Source organism: Populus trichocarpa, chromosome 14 (assembly GCF_000002775.5).
Source record: "Populus trichocarpa isolate Nisqually-1 chromosome 14, P.trichocarpa_v4.1, whole genome shotgun sequence".
Lineage (NCBI taxonomy): Eukaryota > Viridiplantae > Streptophyta > Magnoliopsida > Malpighiales > Salicaceae > Populus > Populus trichocarpa.
Window position 1 is genome coordinate 400,977 of NC_037298.2, and position 22,058 is coordinate 423,034.

At 33.0% G+C, this 22,058-nt stretch overlaps 2 protein-coding genes across 4 annotated transcripts in view; one reads left to right on the forward strand and one right to left on the reverse strand.

The window, feature by feature from the left end:
- Positions 1–4,291: 4,291 nt before the first annotated feature.
- Positions 4,292–22,058, reverse strand: part of LOC112324101 (protein CYSTEINE-RICH TRANSMEMBRANE MODULE 13) — a 70,827-nt gene continuing 53,060 nt past the window's right edge. The window contains exons 1-4 of one of the 3 annotated variants that reach the window (XM_052447103.1): positions 15,707–15,880; positions 5,860–5,930; positions 5,655–5,787; positions 4,292–4,574 (exon numbers count right to left, since the gene is read on the reverse strand). In XM_052447103.1, the coding sequence (XP_052303063.1) occupies positions 4,529–4,574; positions 5,655–5,787; positions 5,860–5,911 (231 nt within the window). In that variant the 5' untranslated portion in view covers positions 5,912–5,930; positions 15,707–15,880 and the 3' untranslated portion in view covers positions 4,292–4,528. Of the gene's footprint in view, positions 4,575–5,654; positions 5,788–5,859; positions 6,186–15,706; positions 15,881–22,058 lie in introns of those variants that run through there. The other 2 variants (XM_024585097.2, XM_052447104.1) reach the window with 2 other exon arrangements.
- The window catches only part of LOC7464768 (putative disease resistance protein RGA1), an 86,751-nt gene continuing 73,925 nt past the window's right edge, over positions 9,233–22,058 (forward strand). The window contains exon 1 of the mRNA XM_052447101.1: positions 9,233–9,678. Within this exon, the coding sequence (XP_052303061.1) occupies positions 9,394–9,678 (285 nt within the window). The 5' untranslated portion in view covers positions 9,233–9,393. The remainder of the gene's footprint in view (positions 9,679–22,058) is intronic.

Genomic DNA, 22,058 nt, shown 5'->3' on the forward strand with positions numbered 1-22,058 from the left:
ATATATAAAAAAAAAAAGGTGCTTGTAAGCAAAAAAAAGCATGTGGATTTGGAGTCACCTTTATTCTTTCTGCGTTAGCAACTTGCCGCCCATTTGCTGAAATCAGGGGAAGAAATAAGTTTTTTAACAGCTTTCTGCGTGGACTCTCTGGTAAATTTTTGCCATGAATCTTTTGAGAATTTTCTCCTTTCAGGAGTGAAATGGAAGATAGACGGGTAGACATCTGAATCTGACAATTGATGAGGAGATGTCCTGCTTAAACCTGAAGGAATGACAGCATAGTATATGTAAAAGGGCATCTCTAATGGATTGCCTGTATTGTATAGTTTAGAGAGCAAGATTAAAGACCAACAGGATGCAAACCTTGCACAGAAATGTACCAAGCCAGGTTGAATTGTTTGGGTTGAGGAGACAGAAAGTTACAGCCTCCCGGCTTCTCAACCGTGTGTTTATTATGAGAACCTCCGAATGGTGATAAATCAGGAACAAGTGATTCTCTGTTTATGTTTCTGACTAATTTAAACAACTTCCTGCAGATTTATTGCACAAATGTCATTGCAGTTGCAAAATAAAGGCAACTCCCTACAGATTTATAGCCCAAACTTCATCCACCAATTTTAAACCTTGGAGTCCATTTCTAAAATAATGCCTTCTAATCTTTAGTTTAATAGCCACCCATGAATCGATTTATGGAATATCACTATCATACCCTATAAAAAAAAACCCTTAAGGAATTCCAACTTACTAAACCAATATCTCAACTGTGATTCAGCTGTAATAAGCACCAAAGACGTGCTACAGTTGATGGGAAAAGGAGAACAGGTGAGAATTTTGCCGATGGTTAGCAAAGGAAGATCAAAAGCTTTACTGGTATCAAGAGATTGATAGTCTATGATGCCTAAATGGGTGGCGTTTGGTCAAGAAAGTGGCAGCAAATTAAAGCACAACACAGGTACTGGAAACCGCGTCGTCCTTTGTGTCTTTAGAAGCCGCGTAATGCCCCCTCATTCTATAATTTTCACACACCACATTCACATGCCCACCACCAAAAAGCACTCCCATACCCAAGCCTGGTTCTTCTCCATCTGATTTTGCCCTCACAGATCGTCTTAATTTGCAATATTGGTATATATTTGAGGCAGCCAGGTGGGTTGAAATGACTCTCAATCAACCTTGGATTGGATGTCCTTAACTAGAGATTGCTTACAACCGCTTCATCTTTGTCTCCTATTGGCTATTGCGCGTGAACAGCGTGCATCTAATGGTGTACTGTGCTGGCGGGGTCGGGTGAATGATTCTGATCAACTTGTGTGTGTAATTTGTACCCTGTAGGACTGGATCGATTGAATCTGTCATTATCTCTATAATTCATCTCCAGCGCATTATCTAAAATGAGTTTGAAAGTTGTGGTGGCTACACAAATTACTCATATGATAATGATATTGGAATCTTGTGAAAAGTTTTAAACAGAAATGATAGGATAATAAATTAGATAGAGTTTTTGGATAAGAAAAATTTTACCAAAATCCCAGTAAGTCATGGAAGTTTTCATTGGGGATAATAAGTCAAGGTACGTAAAGGACAAACCTTAAATATTCCTCATAAAGATTAAAAAATACTGTGAAGAATAATAACATGGGTTATATAAAAAGAAAATGAAACAATGAAACCTAGTGATTATAAGTATAGACTACAAGAGATTGGACTAGGAAAATAATCATATAAAAAGTTAAAATAACAAATTACATGAACATGAATATTTGATTAGAATAAACTGAACATTTTAAAAGCAAGAAATAATGTAAGTATATTCATGAAATGAAAAGTAACATAATTTAAACATATTGTACATTGAAATAATGGTGTAAACCAAATATATGTATACACAAACACACACACATAATTATAAATTGGTGTTGAATGTAGGTTGATATATTTACTAAAAAGTTGGAAAATTTGGTTTTACGTATTTCATTGATACACATGCACTCACACACACACATAAAAGAATAAGTTGTTTTAATTATTTTGTTATTTCTTCAGTTTAATTACTATTTGTGCAAAGAAGATTTTATTATATTAATATTCATGTAATTCTATAATACAAATTTAAAATTATATGATTAAATTTAGAGTTAGAACCAATTATCTTAAAACTCCATAATTTAAACCAGTTAACTTTAAACTTTAATCCTAAATTATAAAGTTTATATAAGTGAAATAAACACAAAATAACCTATATTAAACAGCTATCAAGAGCAATGTTAGGTATTTGCAAGTGCATATCCAATATAAATATCGTTTTTGAGTTTCAGGCAGTGACTGAGTTGTGTGGATGACAATGATCTGGGAAGGTGTCTCGGTCACAGAGAAGGGAGTGCGAAGATACCTGGCTGGCCGGCCCGCCCTGGGTTAACGCATTAGCTATGAAAATGAATGATTGTTAGTAAGGGATTTTTTTTTTCATTTCAAAAATATTTTTTTAAAAAAATTAATTTTTTTATTTAAATTATTTTAATATATTGATGATAAAAATCATTTTTAAAAAATAAAAAATAATATATTTTAATATATTTTTAAATAAAAATACTTTAAAAAAGTATTTCAAAATAATTCCTGAATGAGTGGTTAAAAAAAGTGTGATTAATAATGCACACTGCCATATAAGGGCCCACTGCCTACAATATTTCATAATTGTTTTCCATCTTTTCATCTTTTTCCTACGACTTCGTGCAAGTTTCTTGACTTTTAGTTCTCAATTTTCTCTCTTTCCCTATAGCATGCTTCAATTATTGCCATGACTTTTCCTTTCTTCTCAGAGAACATGCTAGAAAGAGAGTAGTCACTTACGTTGACGGGCCCATGTGAATAAACATGTTAAATATATGCTGTGTGTGTGACAGCGATATTAGCCTCGTTCAAACAAGAGTTTAATTATTAAATAATTTAATATTAAAAAATAAAATTATAATTAAAAAAACATGGAAGAAAAAGACATCTTGCTTATTGCAAGGCTAAAATTAAAAAAGAAGAGCTTTAATTGTACTATTATAATCCAACTTTGTACAAGTTGATTGACAAACTGAGTTAATCTCAAAAGCAACTCTCTTATGAAAAAAATTCTTAAAAATAAACTGTTTAAAATTTAATGGGACAAGTGAATTTAGTCTAATCAATCTCAAGTTACGTATGAACTTGTTTAAACAAGCTGATATACAAAATTATTTAAAATAAAAACCAGTCGAAGTTGAAGTTTAAGTTTAATAGCTATGGTCAAGACTCGAGTAAGAACTTCAAAAGGAAAAGGAGAAGTAAGATTGGAAAACTTGAACCCATGATCATTATTTTAACTAAAAACCTAATCTTAAAATGTCAACAATGAACGAAAAAGTTTTACCTTAGAACCACAAGAAAGAATATTCTTCATCGCCAAAACATATTTTTCAATTAGATCAATTATTCAGTTGGTTTTAATCGACTGAACATATATTTAAATATATTAATTTTTAAATTAATTCAAAATAAACCCTAAGCCCGAGCTAAGACTCCAAGTCAATGACTTCCTAGTTAGATCTATATTGGCTTTAATAACTATAATATCCACTAACTTGAAGGTTGAACCACTGAACCAAAAAGATTTGTGCCAAAATAACATATGCCAGGAAGAACAAAAAGCCATGGACACGTGTAGTACTATTTCTGTGTTTTTCTGACATGATTAAGAGAGCGTTTGGAAATAGTCATGTTTATGTTTTTAAAAAAATCAATTTTTTTTACTAATTTTTTTTATATTTTAGATTATTTTGAATTTTTAATGGGCTGATCTCAAAAATAATTTTTAAAAAATAAAAAAATATATTATTTTAATAAATTTCAGCAAGAAAAATACTTTGAAAAACACTGCAAAAACCTCTAAATCCACCCATATTATAATCACATATTAAGATTACTGTTAATTGTTGATCGAGTTTGATGAATTCACCTTCTGGTCTTAGAGGATCCTATCAATCACTTAACGCCCCTTTAGGCATCTGTTATAGTTATTTCATACCCCCTTTTCCTTTTCGTATGATTTTACTTACTATATCGACTGTTGAATCATACTTACTATATCGACTGTTGTAGTATTATAAACCGTATTGTTACTCTTGTGCCTGACAGGATAAATCTGACTCCTTCCCTTGTTCTCGCCTTTGTATAAGAGATATTTTAAGAAGTGAGCATCCTTCTTAGCAGACCTTTTGCTAGATTGGGCTCTGCGTTGACGAGTATGGAAATGACAAGAAGCAAATGTGAAATGGGGTACAAATTAAGGATGATCCGTTCTTCTATTTGATCAAATAACAAGTTTTTCTACCAAAAGAAAAATCACAACGTTATAGTTACTCCACGAAATCATCCAAGAACATGTCACGGTAGCCAGCTCCAAAGTGAGTTTGAAACTATCACCGACAAGGATAGACAATGTCATGACCTAAACCAGAGGAATTAATGAACAAATGACCACGACACTCCTTTTAAGTCCTGATCAGAAGCAGGCATCCAAGAGGCAACAACAACAGAGTGCTGCTAAGCTGCACATGAAACAAGAAAGTTTCTTGTCAAAATTCAATTAGATTATAAAACCACAGTTCAAGAAAATTCTCAAATTTCAGTTCAATTATCCAAGAGTAGTATCTATCAAAAACCTTCCCTAGAGAATCCTTATACAAGCAATCCTCAGACTCGATGAATTTAACAACACAAGTTAATCAGGCCCGAACAGTCGCATAATCAAGAAAATCGTAACCTTCACTGATTGACATTTTAAATTCTGTAAAGCATTTCAAAAGAAGGTCCACCGCGATAGTTGCTTCCTGCTAATTTCAAAGCATTTCACTGATTGACCATTCTCTTGCCTAGAATATCTCACCACAAAATACATATACACGTTTTTTTAATCAATGGAAATTGTTCATTACTAAGAAGCATCAGCAGCGATCAGGTTGCGCAGACTCAGGGGCTGGTTCTGTTCTACTACTAAACATACCAAGGCATCAGACAAAGAAGACAGCCTGGGGTTGATGTCTGCAACAATGGGAGCTATTGTCAAAGATCAGTTCTGTCCAAAAATTTATTCTTTAGCACACTTCTTAATTTCTCATATGAAAGTTTTTTGAATTTGAAATGTGTACTGTACAACACTACTTGACCATTTGATGTTAAAACTTTGAAATCAAGTCATGAATGAATTCAATATAATTTATAATATTCTTTAAAGTATGTCACAATTTGAAATGAGATTAGAATCCTTGATGACAGTGGCATCATATCCAATGAAGATATTGCCATCACCAAACAAGAGCTCCCTTGCGAACTTAAATAAGCAGGTCTCTTGTCAATTATGCAGTAATCTTTTGTTCCAATACACACACACCCACCAACTAGCCAACAAGTGGAAAGAAGTTTAATTACTGCTGGTATGAATAAAAATTTCTAGACAGATCATAAAAACTTTCAGCGCATAAAACAACATTAACTGAACTTAAGAAGTACGATGAGCAGCAAAAGACAATACACCATCTTTCCATTAACAGAGAAAAGAAAGAAAGAATGATTTGACTAGTCCCCTAATCAAAATATTAGGAGAGAGATAGAGAGAGACATAAACATACCATCCTTCAAGGAAACCAGTTTCTTGCCTAGGAGGAGGAGCAGCATACTGTGGAGCATACCCTTGAGGAGGATACCCTTGTGGATATCCCTGAACAGGGTATCCAGGCGGTGGATAAGCATCCTTTGGATACCCTACAAATCCATTACACAAAATTAAAAATCATAAACTCCAAAACTCCTTAGTCCAAGAAAAGCCATACATACCTTGCTGTGGAGGAACACTAACTGGCGGCTGGTGCTGATCGTAATAACTCATCTCCCCTCTGATCAAAAGCTTTCTTTTTTCTTCTTGGGCTCTTCTCTTTTTCTTTGACAAAGAAGTTGGTTTGGTGCCAGGGAAGGAAGGGTTCTATAAAACAAAGGTCTGTAAAGGAGGTTTTGACAGTGGGAAGCTTAGAGGAAATTTCTTTCTTTCTGGAGAGGCAAATGCGGTTGCTTTGCTTTATAGAAAGAAGAGAAGGGAAGGGAAGAAAAGAGAGAAGATGTCATCCACTAAGGGAAGCAATGAAGAATCTTTGCTTTTCCACACAGTAGTGTATGTATATGTGTACGTATTGGCAGGCACAGGGCAAGGCAATATTAGAACAGGTTATTTACTGCGACTTCCTCTGTATCTTCAAGCTTTCCACGCAGTCACAGCTTGACGATGTCTTTTTCCTCCTCTGTTACTGCGTCACGATGTCTTTTTGGAAATTTATTGGTATTTAATTTTAAGATAATTAAAATAAGTATTTGTAAAAAAATTGTTAATTAATTTTACATAAAAAGTCAAAATTCTATTTTATTATTTATTTTGACAAAAACATATATATTTTTTAATTAGCAGCATAGTTGTTTTAATAAATAAAAAACTTGGTGATTTAAATAAGTATTCAAGAATTTTTAATTATTTAAATTAAAAGGGAAAAAATATATCTCTTTAATCAAAACTTTCATTCTTTATTTATATATTTTTTATTTCAATAAAAATACATCCTTTTTTATTAGAAGAAGCGTGCGTGGTTTTTAAAATCAAATGATTTTAAAAACAATTTTTAATACAAAAATAAAGACATTGTTTTTCCATAAATTTATGTTTTTCAAATTAATATCTATAAATTATATTAATCATCCTAAAGTAATTAGAGCAGTTGGAGCATAACAAAACAAATGTGTAGATGGAGCGCATGCCAGTGAGGGTCCTTTTGCCTGAAGAGATGACAAATATACCAGTGAGGGTTGAATTGGTCATTTACTATTGTCTCACAAATTAATAAACAGTTGGTAATTGATTATCATTCCTTTCCAGCAAGATATATTGTTCATTATTCTTATTTTCCCAAGGGAGAAGGAAGTTATCTTTGAAGTTAATCTTGCTTCTCAATATTATTTATAATTTTAATTGGGCATATTTGAGAGTGTGATTTTATTAAAATTTATGATAGAATACAATTTTTTATAAAATATAAAATAATTATCTTATTTTTTTTTTAAATTTGATTTATAGTGATTTAATTTATTTATAAAATTAAACTAAGATTTATAATTTGCAATAATATGAATTTAGAAGCAAGTTACCAAGTGAAATTTGATGATTTAGGGTACGTTTGTTTCTGGAAATTATTTTTTAAACTTTTATGTGTTTATTTACTATTAAAAAAGTTAGTCAATGGAAAATACTTTTCAGTCAAAAAAATTTAGCTTGATTTCCAGAAAAGTGTTTTTCTTTATTTTGGGCAGAAAACACTTTCCGGAAGTTGTGAAAAATTTAAAAATATCATATTATTTGCTGATTATATCAAATTTGGTCTTCAAACTTTTGATTGCTATATATATATATATATTTTGTTTTGAATATTTGTTTTTCAATTTCAACCCTTATAATTTATTTTTTATATTAACTTTGGTCCTCATTTTTATAATTTTTATTTATTTTTCTCTTATTATTTTTTAATTGAAATTTTTTATCTAACAAATTTGGTCCTTATTCTTTTGATTATTACTTATTTTATTTGAAATAATTTATGAAATGTTAATTATTATAATTTTAATTTCTTGTTCTTTCAATTTCTTTATTTTTTAGATTTGATCTATATTATTTTGATTATTATTTATTTTATCTGAGATAATTTATGAAATTATATATTTTTTCAATTTCATTCTCATTCAACTTTTTAATTTGTAAGATTTGTTTCTCATTATTTTAATAAACTTGAAAAAAATAAAACGTTAACAAGTTATTTTCCAACTCATTTTCCATGGCATAATTAAACACTGGAAAGTGTTTTCCAATTTATTTTTCATTACACTACCAAATATCAAAAAATAATTTACTTTTCAAAAGTAAATTATTTTCCAACAAACAAACGAGGCCAATACTTTGAGGAATATTTTGATTTGTCTTTAAAGTGCTATTAAATTTTTTTTTATTAAACATTTTGCCTTGATCAAATAGAGCTTTTAAGAGAGATTTATTGCTTAAATAGCTTGTTTTAAGGAAAAGATTTTATCCGAAAAGAATTATATTCCTCTCTGTATATAAAGTGAGACCCTCTTTTTTTTCAAAATTTATAGGAGTACTCATATCTTTGGAAAATGCAACATGTTATTATTTTATTGATTAATTTTTATTTATAGAATATTATATTTATGATAAAATATCTTAAATATTTCATTTTATTTTTTAACTTTTTATTGGAAAAGAAATAAATAAAGACCTATTTATTTTTATTATCATTTATTTCAAATTTATTTTATCTTTTTATGTGAAAATAAAATGAAAATGATATGCAACAAGTTTTTATTGTTAAATGTTTTTGGTTCCATAGGGTTGACTGGACTTTCTGAAATTTCTTTTTCTACAATGGCTTGGAGGCTAGGAATTAGAGGGGAGAAGATAGAAGAAAAGAGAAGATGAAGATGAGTTATGGCTCAACAAATTTATCAAGCACAAAAAATATATAGCTTCCATTGCATCGTCAATATTTATAGAAAATTAAAAAAAAAATAGCACAAAATTCCAGATTTTAGAAGGGAAATTCAAAAAGTAAAATCCTAGAAAACAACCGTCCGGATAACAGATTATAGAAACATGGTACGGTACCGGATATGATTTAAAATATTTTTTTATATTTTTTAAAATTATTTTTAATGTTAATATATTAAAACCATATAAAAATATAATAAAATTTAATTTTAAATAAAAAAATTCAAAAATTTTAAAAATATAGTTTCAATCCTAATTTCATACACAACCGAAGTCTATGTACTGACACTACTTTCTTAGATTCATTGCGCGTGTCAACAGAATATAGGGAGAGGGAGGGACCCTCTGCTTTCAAGTTGTCTACAGGCTTAGATGGATTTGGACACTCAAGATAAGAAGGTAGGGTCATGTTCTTCGCCTTTGCATGACTAATTTGACAGCAGTGGTTCGTGGAAGATGCTGCCAGCCGCAATCAATTAATTAATACAGTGAGGGACGGACCCTCTGCTTTCAAGAGTGTGTTTGGCTTGAAGATATGGTGACTTTTTATCAAAAATACAATAATTTTTAAACACAAACCATATTTTTAAAAGCTATAAAAACATGCGTTTTACTAAAAAAAAAAAACAGGACTTACCTCACCCTTCAAGTTGAATGCATCTCCCCATCACAAAACGCACTTCATTTCGTCTCTATTTCACTACTTTCAGACCATTCTGCTCTCTCTTTTCCTCAATCTTTCTTCTTTGATTTCCCAAAGCAAACAAGAGGACATGGAGGGTTTTCTTACGTTTGCCATGGAGGAGACTTTGACAAGGGTCATCTCTATAGCTTCTGAAGGGATCAGACTTGCCTGGGGATTGGAGGGACAGCTACAAAAGCTCAAGCAGTCCGTGACCATGATCAAAGCTGTGCTCAAAGATGCAGCCAGAAGGCCCGTAACAGACGATTCTGTGAAGCTTTGGCTGGAGAAGCTACAAGATGTAGCTTACGATGCTGAAGATGTTCTAGACGAGTTTGCTTATGAGATTCTCCGAAAAGACCAAAAGAAGGGAAAGGTACGTGACTGCTTTTCACTGCACAACCCTGTTGCATTCCGTCTGAATATGGGTCAGAAAGTTAAGGAGATCAATGGATCACTGGATGAGATTCAGAAACTTGCAACTCGCTTTGGGCTGGGAATTGCATGTCAACATGTAGAGAGTGCTCCTGAAGTTATCCGGGATATAGACCGAGAGACAGATTCCTTGCTTGAAAGCTCAGAAGTTGTAGTAGGAAGGGAGGATGATGTCTATGAAGTTATGAAATTGCTGACTGGCTCGATCGGTCAACAAGTTCTGTCTGTTGTCCCTATTTTTGGGATGGCAGGTCTTGGAAAGACTACCATAGCAAAGAAAGTTTGTCAATTAGCAAGGGAGAAAAACCATTTTGATGTGACTCTATGGGTTTGTGTCTCCAATGATTTCAGTAAAAGGAGGATATTAGGAGAGATGTTGCAAAAGATTGATAAATCTACTGGTGGGTTGAGCAATCTAGATGCAATTATGGAAAATCTAGAAGCAACCAAGAACCCACCGCTTTAAACTACAGAAACAGGGGAAAGGCAGAGAAAGATAAGAAAAAAAAGCGATGGCAATACATAAACAAATGAAAGGCCTGGAAAGAAGTAAGGGGACAACTTGATCAAAAAAGGATGAAGCTGGCGGCTTATCACCAAAATAGTAAGAGCTTGATACAGGATTGGATGTGAATTATTGCTTGTATGCGATTTTACTTCTATTATTTTATTTTAGACTTCTTTCTCAACATTTAGGAATTCAATTTTCATTAAGCTATATATATTGACAATTGAAGTTAAATTCAATATTGTGGAATTTATAATTAATAAGAAGTATAGAAACACATGCATATCCTATAAAATTCTCTTTTTATTATTCCTTTTAGGCACTCGACATTAATTCTTCCATCATACTAAAATCACCAATTTTGCAATCACTGTCAAATTTTCAACAATCTATTTTAAACAAAAAGTATAAATATTTGATTTATTTCTTGGTTGTGGAAAATGCTAGCATAATTTTAAAATAGTTGACATTTATTGCAATTCAAAATGGTGTTAAGTTTAAAATATTCAAATTGGTAAAATATTTCTCGATCTGCGAAATCCAAGAATAAAAGTTTTCAAGTCTCGTCAATGTTTTTTTCTTAACAGCCATCTAAAACAAATATTCGTGTGTGTAGGATTCAGGAGGGACAGCTATTCGTAAGGGAACATGTCACAATTTTGTTTATTACTTGGGGCAGGCATTCACAAGTGCAGCCATTGGTTTCCTCCTGGCTTCCTAACTGTTCAAAATTCATGTTTCACTTGAGTTAGAAATAGATGGGAATGAGAAGCAACGTGAATGAATTGGGGAGGGGGGGAGGATGTCCTAGAACATAAATAGATATTTGTGATCTTCCACAGTAAGACGAGTAGCTGAACCCCAACTTTGATCTTCGCCAAATGCAGATGCAACCATTTTTCTCCTCTCTTCCTGCAAATTGTGGTCACCAGCAAAGAAAATTATCTTTGAAAACCATGTTCAAATTTTCGAATATAAGAACACAGAGAAATGCACATACGAGCAAAAGTATTAGATAATAAATAGATCACACTTCAAGATTACAAGTAATATTCTCTTTGTCATTTACAAAGGCTTCAGCCTCTGGCACCTGTGTGACTGTCATGCCCATCTACAACCCTGGAAGTGCAATTTGTTGCCTTCCTGATAAGTTTAATGAGATTAACGTGGCTGTCAAGTAAAGAGTAGCCATTTGAAGATGAAATATTGAATGGTAATTGTCATGACCCGAATCCCGGATTCATGACCGGCATATAGGCAAGGTTCCCCTTCAAGGTTCCATACCTATACGAACCCAAACTTATATACAAACTTCTCCTAGCTCAATCAGAGTTTAACGCAACATTAATAACAAAATTAATTTCATAATATAATTGAATTGTCTTAATACAAGAGTTAATATAATTTCATAGTTTTGGAGCACTAACTAGACATAAAAGAAATTAAAGGTACAAATTACAACCAAAAGAGCAGGTTCTGAAGGTCCAACAAAAGTGACCTGCTATCAAGCTATAAGCCTGAAAAGGATAAATAATGAGAGGGTGAGTTTAACAACTCAGTGAGTAGATAACATTCAATACACACACACGAGGTAATACAACAATGAGAAATATATATACAAGTATGGTTTTAGGTTTTTATTGAAAGGTTTCTTAAATTAACCATAACAAGAAGATCATATGGTAAAACTCGTCAGAAAATCAAAATGCAATGAGCATGAGGCTCCGTACAGAGGAGATCAGTATTGCATGTTTTGGCTAGTTATTAAATAGTGTATATGATACAGTACTCTTTCCATTCATCGGGTAGAGGTCTTGATTATTAACATGTTTTTCGTTGAGAACGAATGAAAAGACACCTTCAGGAATTAAGATTGTTTCGAGAGTTCATGAGGTAGGGGCCAAACCTTGGGATCATTGTTCAAATCTTTAACAGCCCTGTCTCTTGAACTCAAAGTCAGTGTCCCGTCAAGCCTCCTATACTGGATGCAATACTGATTCAGTGAAATTTCAACCAAATCCAACATGCTAGTCCACTGGGAGAAAACAATTGCTTTTATTGGTCCTTCAGTTGACGAGTTTGAATATGCCATCGACGTAGCACTGGATCCTGTGGAACCATTAAATCCTAAAATTGGACTCTCAACCTTACAAGGGGGTTGAACCTCAAGAACATCTTTGATTTTTGAGGAACTATACTCATGCTGATTGATGTATCATCAAATGTGGAATTTGAGGAACTAGCATCAAGGTTGTCAGAGATTCTTCTTCTAAGAGTAGCTTCAGAGAAAACAACATCGGAACCAAGTTGTTCTTTGCAGTCAGAAGCAGGGCAAGTATTATCATCTCCTGTCAAGTATTCTGACACACACTGATAGCAGAAAACATTGGCTTCTGAGTTCTGCGTTTGGGGAAAGCAATGAGGAGAAGGATTGGGGGGTTGAGGGTATTTTCGCTATTTCAGTGATTCAAGTTCAAGCCTTTTCTTCTCTTTAATTAACTAAAAGATAGCTTATAAATTGAATTTAGCATTCCAATGATAAATGTAAATGAAAGACTTAAATAGTTAATATGACATTTTAAATATTGTAAATATAGTTTTTTTTTGTATGTGCACTCTAATAATATGTTATTTTAATCATTTATTTATATTTTAATATATTTAATATACAAATACTTCACTTGTAACTTTGTTTCCTTGCATGAGCTTCTATTTTTAAGGGCAAAAAAGGGGCAAGTATAAAATAAATAATCGATGCTCAACAACTATTTGTATAATCTTCATCTTTTAGATTTTATGATAAAATACGTAGAATTAATATTTTATTGGGATAAAAGATATTTTGATTTTTACCTATTAATTTAGCAATAACTTTGTTTCCTTTTTTTAACTTCTTTTTATTGCTCTTGTGATGGAGGTGGAATTAATGAAGTAGTTTAACAAATAATAGAAGTATTTTGGATATGCTAGGGGTTTTGTGATATTTCATAGATGTGGAGGGTATTTATGCAAAATTATTCAAATAAATTAAATATATGTGTGAGATTTGGTTTCAATAAACAACTTGATTTATATTCCGAGTATTTACGAGATTATGTATCTTTATTTATATACATTACTCAATTTTCTAATTTAAACTTTAGTTAATGCTACCATTTTTTTTATTTGTTAATGCATATAATTAATTGTAGATTTATTTAAGTAAATGCATCCATCATCTTTTCATTTCCAACTATTTTTGTTCATCATATAAAAAATATATTAAAAACACCAGCATATATGTTCATTTATTTATGTTTGAAAGATTTTTGAATGGCACGGTCCAACAAGGTAGCATAATATGTAGAGAATGCTGGTATTTATCTTTATAATTTTTAGAGTGAAAGAAATGTTGATAATTCCTTAAAATAACTTGAGAATTTTGGATTGAATTGGTTTGATGAGGAATAACTCGTGGATCCAACATTATACAAAACTTTAATATTATAAAACTAGCTCAAAGTATATCAACGAGGAGAAAAAATCTTTTGTCCTAAGTTCTTAAGCGAATAAAAATCCCGATATATAAAGACTCCATCCCTTTCTATTATAATAAAGCAAAAATCTCACACATATATTTAATTTATTATTTGCATGTGAATTATTTCATTAAAGCAAGCTTACTTTTTTCCGTGCATGAACTAATTTATGATTATTTTATAATGTTAAAACTTTAATGTTTTCTTCAATTATTTTAATAACTTTTATTTAATATTATTTTATCTTATTAAATCTATTAATTAATCATTATAAATTCATGAGGTGTTCATGTAAATACTATCTTTGACGTGCTGGTTATGTGGGGTTTAATGGGTGGGGTTATGTGGCCATATTTCCATTGACGTGCTGGTTATGCAAAAATGCTCCTAACCATTGGGAACAAAAACAATATGTTGCAAATTTCACGTGGCTGGTGGGATCCACTGTGCTGATTTGTTACTTGGCTAGTCGCTGACATAGCATGCCACCTATACACATTGACATCATGATTGCGTCAATGATGTCATCCTTATCCGGGTTAGTAACGTGTGTCGGGTCGTTTGGTATTTAGGTCGGGTTAGCATATCCAAACAAAGAAGACTCTTTGCCGGCACGTGTTTGCGCGTGCAACTATGTCTCACGTTAGAATTTTACGCCGTTTTCATCAGCTTGCTCCTCTTGATCTCCTCTACACGATGGTATGTTCAAAACACCGTTTTGAGAACTTTTATTTTTGAGAAAAAATCAAACACCACTCTAAACCAAAGCTCTAATACCAATTGTTGGGTTTTCGATCGGTGGTGTTCATGATCATTGCTCATTGGAGGCTGAGCACGCTGATACAATATTTAACATGATTCGGCAAATCACCTACGTCCATGGAAGAAGTCCATATTATTAGAAATAGATAAAGAAAGGTTACAACATACATGGAGGGGACGATCACTTCACTCAACTCAACTCTCATTCAAGGGCGGAGCCAGGAATTTTTCATGTCCTGTGCTATTAAATAAATATATAATTTTTTTTTAAAAAATCAATTATTAACTTATGTACATGAATTTTTGAAGTTAACAGTAAAATTTTAATTCAAATACATTATCCAAAATATTAAAAAATAAATTTGAAAGTACATAAAATTGAAGTGAAAGTAAAAATAAACTCACTATTAAAGTTATATCCTTCGATGTTTTGTGGAATATAATTCATTTATAATCAAAGCTGAATCGATATTATAACAACTACTCAACCGAGATAAAATAACAATCTCATGTCAAGTAGAAAACAAAGTAATTAAATTTTTTTTCTCTCTCAATTCCTCCTTCCTTCATTTGATTCTTTCTTAGATTAGTATTTTATAAGTTAGGCTTTGTAAATTTACAAGGTAATTCTCTCACTTTTTTTATTTTTTTTCCTTGGATTTTTTTATGTTTTCCTCTTACTTTTCTCTCTTTCTCTCTCGCCTTTTCTTTTCTTTCTTTGCCTATTATGCTTCTGCCAAGTCAGCAACATATAAAAGGAAGGAAGAGCTGATTTGTTTTATTTTTTAATGACAAATAATCATTTTACTCTTAATGAGTCGTTTTGTTTTTATTTGACGGTCTTTTTTTGTTAATACTACCAAGCTTCGTTCATCCTAAAATTTTAACCAGATTTTATTCAATATATTTTAAGATCCCTCGTAAAATTTCGGCTTAATCTGATGGTCGGATTGAAAATTATGTCTAATAACGTAAAACTGCTTAAATTGTGTTTTTTCATAAAATTTCTGAAATTTTAACCCAAGCTAAAATATCATATTAGAAGGCTCCACATAAATTTTCAGAATTTTTTGATAACTCATTTGAGAATTACGAATTTTTTTATATAAAACTAGTCAAAAAGTATTGATAAAATCTTGATCTAGGCGGCTGGTGCTGATCGTAATAACTCATCTCCCCTTTGATCAAAAGCTTTCTTTTTTCTTCTTGGGTTCTTCTCTTTTTCTTTGACAAAGAAGTCGGTTTGGTGCAAGGGAAGGAAGGGTACTATAAAACAAAGGTCTGTAAAGGAGGTTTTGACAGTGGGAAGCTTAGAGGGAGTTTCTTTCTTTCTGGAGAGGCAAATGCGGTTGCTTTGCTTTATAGAAAGAAGAGAAGGGAAGGGAAGAAAAGAGAAAACAGAAAAGATGTCATCCACTAAGGGAAGCAATGAAGGATCTTTGCTTTTCCACACAGTAGTGTATGTATGTGTATGTATTGGCAGGTACAGGGCAAGGCAATATGAGAACAGGTTATCTACTGCGACTTTCTCTGTATCTTTCAAGCTTTCCACGCAGTCACAGCTTGACGATGTCTTTCCTCCTCTATTACTGCGTCAGGATGTCTTTTTGGAAATTTATTGGTATTTAATTTTAAGATAATTAAAATAAGCATTTGTCAAAAAATTGATAAATTAATTTTACATAAAAAAGTCAAAATTCTCTTTTATTATTTATTATTTATTTTGACAAAAATATATATATATATTTTTTTTAATTACAACATAGTTGTTTTAATAAATAAAAAACTTGAAGTATTCAACAATTTTGAATTATTTAAATTAAAACGGAAAAAATATATCTTTTTAATCAAAACTTTCATTCTTTATTTATATATTTTTTGTTTTAATAAAAATATATCTTTTTTTATTAGAAGAAGCGTGGTTTTTCAAATAAAATGATTTTAAAAACAATTTTTAATACAAAAATAAAGACATTGTTTTTCCATAAATTTCTGTTTTTCAAATTAATATCTATAAATTATATAAATCATCCTAAAGTAATTAGACGAGCAGTTGGAGCATAACAAAACAAATGTGTTCCTATTTATAGAGTAAGGCTTAAAAAGATGATGAAGCAGAAAGAATAGCAGATCAATTTACCATTTTACCTAGCTACGATACACCGTTTCACCAATATATATTTCAGGGCTCTCTTAACATTTTGTAGATGGAGCGCATGCCAGTGAGGGTCCTTCTGTTCTGCCTGAAGAGATGACAAATATACCAGTGAGGGTTGAATCGGTCATTTACTATTATCTCACAAGTTAATAAACAGTTGGTAATTGATTATCATTCCTTTCCAGCAAGATATATTGTTCATTATTCTTATTTTCCCATGGGAGAAGGAAGTTATCTTTGAAGTTAATCTTGCTTGTCAATGTTATTTATAATTTTAACTAGGTATGGTTGAGAGTGTGATTGTAGTTATTTTTTAAAGTATTTATTATTTAAAAATTTATTAAAATAATATTTTTTATTTTTAACATTAACATATTAAAATAATTTAAAAAATTAATTTTAAAATATAAAAATAAACAATACCTCTATCTGTACGCGGAAAGGTGGTATACATAAGAACCCCCCCCCCCCCCCCCCCCCCCCCCCGAGAGGGAAGTGAATGAATTGAGGTTTTTAAATATAGATTCGATTGAGAATATTTCATTAAACTTCCTTGTAAGGATTTGTAAACACAAATTTTAGTATTGAAGATTAAGTAAGAATATGTGTATAAATATTTAATTTTATTAAAATTTATGAAATCAAACCAAGATTTGTTATTTGCAAAAATATGAATTTAGATGCATGTTGCCAAGTGAAATTTGATGGTTTGATACTTTGAGGAATATTTTGATATTTGATGGTTTAATACTTTGAGGAATATTTTGATTTGTCTTTAAAGTGTAATTAAAAAAATCTTATTGAACATTTAGCCTTGATCAAATAGAGCTTTTAAAAAAAAATTATTGCTTAAATAGCTTGTTTTAAGGAAAAGATTTTATCCCCAAAAGAATTATATTCCTCTCTATATCTAAAGTGAGACCCTCTTTTTTTCAAGATTTATAAGAGCACTCCTATATTTGAAAAATGCAACATGTTATTATTTTATTGGTTAATTTTTATTTATAGAACATTATATTTACGATAAAATATCTTAAATATTTTATTTTTTAAATTTTTATTGGCAAAGAAATAAATAAAGATCTATTTATTTTTATTATCATTTATTTCAAATTTATTTTTCCTTTTTATGTAAAAATAAAATAAAAATGATATACAACAAGTTTTTATTGTTAAATTTTTTTGGTTCCACAGGGTTGACTGGAATTTCTGAAATTTCTTTTTATACCATGGCGTGGAGGCTAGGAATTAGAGGGGAGAAGATAGAAGAAAAGAGAAGATGAAGATGAGTTATGGAAAAAGGAGAGAAATTAGGGGATTTTGTTTTTCATAATTTGGTGATAAAGTTGTAACATTAAATTATTAAAGGTTGGACTTTTTAGTTATTAAATCAGTTATAATTTCTTTAAAGTTTTTATTGATTAATTTTTTGGGTGATCAAATTAGTATTAAGATACTTGAAAACTATGGAAAAAAAAACAATAAAAGTAGAGAAAGTAGCAGAAAATTCAAATTTATATAGCAGAAAATTCCAGATTTTAGAGGGGAAATTCAAAAAGTAAAATCCTAGAAAACAACCATCCGGATATGATTTAAAATACTTTTTTATATTTTTAAAAATTATTTTTAATATTAATATATTAAAATCATATAAAAAAATAAAAAAAATAATTTTAATTTAAAAAATTCAAAATTTTTAAAAATATAGCTTCAATCCTAATTTCATACACAACCGAAGTCTATGTACTGACACTACTTTCTTAGATTCATTGTGCATTTGTGCGTGTCAAAAGAATATAGGGAGAGGGAGGGACCCTCTGCTTTCAAGTTGTCTACAGGCTCAGATGGATTTGGACACACAAGATAAGAAGGTAGGGTCATGTTCTTCGCCTTTGCATGACTAATTTGACAGCAGTGGTTCGTGGAAGATGCTGCCAGCTGCAATCAATCAATTAATACAGTGAGGGAGGGGCCCTCTGCTTTCAAGTTGAATGCATCTCCCCATTCCAAAACATTACGGAATTTTGTAATTTTTCTAGAAAATAAAATTCTAGAAAATAACCGTCCGGATAACAGATTATGGAAATATGGGACCGGATATGATTTAAAATATTTTTTTGTATTTTTAAAAATTATTTTTAATATTAATATATTAAAACCATATAAAAATATATAAAAAATTAAATTTAAATAAAAAAAATCGAAAATTTTAAAAATATAGTTTCAATCCTAATTTCATACACAACCGAAGTCTATGTACTGACACTACTTTCTTAGATTCATTGTGCGTGTCAACAGAATATAGGGAGAGGGAGGGACCCTCTGCTTTCAAGTTGTCTACAGGCTTAGATGGATCTGGACACACAAGATAAGAAGGTAGGGTCATGTTCTTCGCCTTTGCATGACTAATTTGACAGCAGTGGTTCGTGGAAGATGCTGCCAGCTGCAATCAATCAATTAACACAGTGAGGGAGGGACCCTCTGCTTTCAAGTTGAATGCATCTTGTTAAAGCTCTAGGCGCGGGGACGTGCCAACAAAAGTATACTGTCTAGAATTCAGCAACGATGGACAGCGACAGCCTTACATAGACATAGATGAATTTGGCAGGCAGCGTGCGATGGTCTGTGTGAGTCTTTGAGCTTGCGACTTGGCATAGACGTGGGGTCTTAGATAATGGACCTCCTAAGTCAGCAGCTGACGCAGCAGAAACTGGCAGTTGGGACTGCCAAGTAGACAACCAGAATGTGGGGGAAGTGGCAGCATCATGGGGGCAGAACGTGGAAGCATAACTAGGGTGCTCTCCAAGCCACTATGTCCTGAAAACAGGGGATCATGGGTGAGAGGAAGTGCTCCACCATGTCCTGAAAACAGGGGATCATGGGTGAGAGGAAGTGCTCCACCATGTCCTGAAAACAGGGGATCATGGGTGAGAGGAAGTGCTCCACTATGTCCTGAAAATGGGGGATCATGGGTGAGCCTGCAGCTCACATATTTGTCTATAAATAGGCTGCAAAGCCTTTGTTGTGTAGCATGTGATTTCTGTGCATAGCACACACACTCTTATTGTGTAATCCATTATTAATGAGATAAATAAAGGTTGAGAGGTATTCTTGTATTCTCGGTGTGCTTGCTTGTGTTTGTTCCTTGTTTACGACGAAGCAATTGTGAGAACCTCTATGGGTGAGCGAAACACATAGTCGTAGGAAACACGAGCGAAAAGGTGAGGGAAGGCTTAGTCTAGTTGGGACTAGACTGCCGCAATGGGTTGAATTTTTTGGTGCGAAAAATTTAACCTCGTGACAATTGGTATCAGAGCACGGTTGATTCTAAAAACATGCAGCAGAAGTCATGGAAGCTATTCAAGAACGGTTGATGCGTTTTGAGACTTTTGATAGGGTCGGATGAAGAAGGCGAAGAACGTTCTATTATTGATCGCTTGAAGAAAGCTATGGAAAGTGCTGAAAGGGCTGAGAGCTTGTACATTTCTCTTGCGGCAGAATCGAGTGAACGATTAGCTACTGTCGAAGAGACGATTGCCATTCTGAAAAGGGCAGTGACAAACGCTCCTATTAGGGTAAGTACTTCTAAACCTAAAGTGCCTGAACCAAAGTGTTTTGGTGGGGCAAGAAGTTCCAAAGAGCTTGAGAATTTTTTGTGGGACATGGAGCAATACTTTAGCGTTGAGAAGATCAGCGTGGCTGAACAAGTGGATCTTACCGTGATGTATCTCACGGGAGATGCGAAGCTTTGGTGGCGAACGAGAACCAAAGAGGATTTAAGTGCTGGACGTCTAAAGATTGAGATGTGGGATTGTCTCAAGCAGGAGCTGAAGGAGCAGTTCCTTCCGAATAACACATCTTGGATAGCGCCGGAGGAATTGAAAAGGCTCAACATGAAAGGTCAGTTCGCGAGTATGTTAAATCTTTCAGTTCTTTGATCCTCGACATCGAGAATATGTCCGAGGAGGATAGGTTGTTCAACTTCATGTCTGGATTGCAAACTTGGGCGCAAGCGGAACTAAGACAACAGAACGTAAAGGATCTGTCCTTCACTATTGCTACTGCGGACAGTTTGATTGATTTTAAATCAACTACTAGAGAGGGCTATACATCAGCCTCCTTCAAGTCTAAGGGAAGAAACAAGGAGGAAAGGACAAGGAAGAAGTTTGGTGGGGGTGCATCGAAGGCTGCTGCCGTGGATAAGGGCAAGGCTAAGTTTATGGGTGCACAAGGTAAGGGTACTAAATCGAACTTTACTTGCTTCATTTGTGATGGTCCTCACTTTGCGAAGGAATGTCCGAAGAGGGAGAAGTTGAATGCTATTTGGGCTGGGTATAGCGATGAGGATGGGGGGTAGTCACGCACGTCAATCCTATGCGTGTGATAAACTGCTTGGTAGCTAAATCAGGGGATGTGGCTGCCGAAACCTGCCCTGTTGATCAAGACTTGGCGAGGATTGATGCATTGCGAAAAGGGAAGTCAGGTGCTACGGACAATCTAATGTATGTGAAGATTGGGATAAATGGCAAAAATGTGAATGCTATGCTGGATTCAGGTGCAACCCATACGTTTGTGGCATATCGACTGGTGAAGGAACTTGGCTTGCGGCTGAGTGATAGCCATACATCAATGAAGGTAGTAAACTCGAAGGCACAGAGGATTGCAGGGATGTCTTACGATGTGCCGATAATGCTGGATCAGTGGAGAGGTAAGCAGGACGTGCTGGTCGTAAATCTCAATGATTACAATATTATTCTTGGCCTTGATTTCTTACGAAAAGCCAAGATTGTTTTAATGCCATATCTCAATGGAGTCATGATTGTGAGTGAGGGATGCCCATGTTTCGTCCCAGTTGTAATGTCGCAACTGTGAATGTCGTGAAAGGGGGAAAAAGCTTGGTCTCGACAATTGCTATTGATAAAGCGTTGTGAAAAGGAGGGGAAGTGTTTCTGGCAACAATAATGGACGAGAAAGCAGAATATTGTGGAGAGGTGCCAAAAGAAATTGCTAGCGTGCTGCAGCAATTCGCGGATGTAATGCCGCCTCAGTTGTCGAAGAAACTCTCGCCTAGGAGGGCCAACGACCATCAAATTAAGCTGGTGCCGGGGACAATGCCACCATCTCAAGCCCCTTACCGAATGTCGCCAAGGGAATTAGCAGAATTGAGGAAACAATTGGAAGAGCTAATTGACTCAGGGTTTGTCCGGCCTTCTAAGGTTCCGTCTGGTGCTCCGGTTTTGTTCCAAAAGAAGACGGATGGGAGCCTTCGCATGTGTGTGGACTACTGAGCACTCAACAAGGTAACAATCAAAAACAAATATCATGTTCCTTTAATTCAGGATTTGATGGACAGATTGTGTGGAGCCTCAATCTTT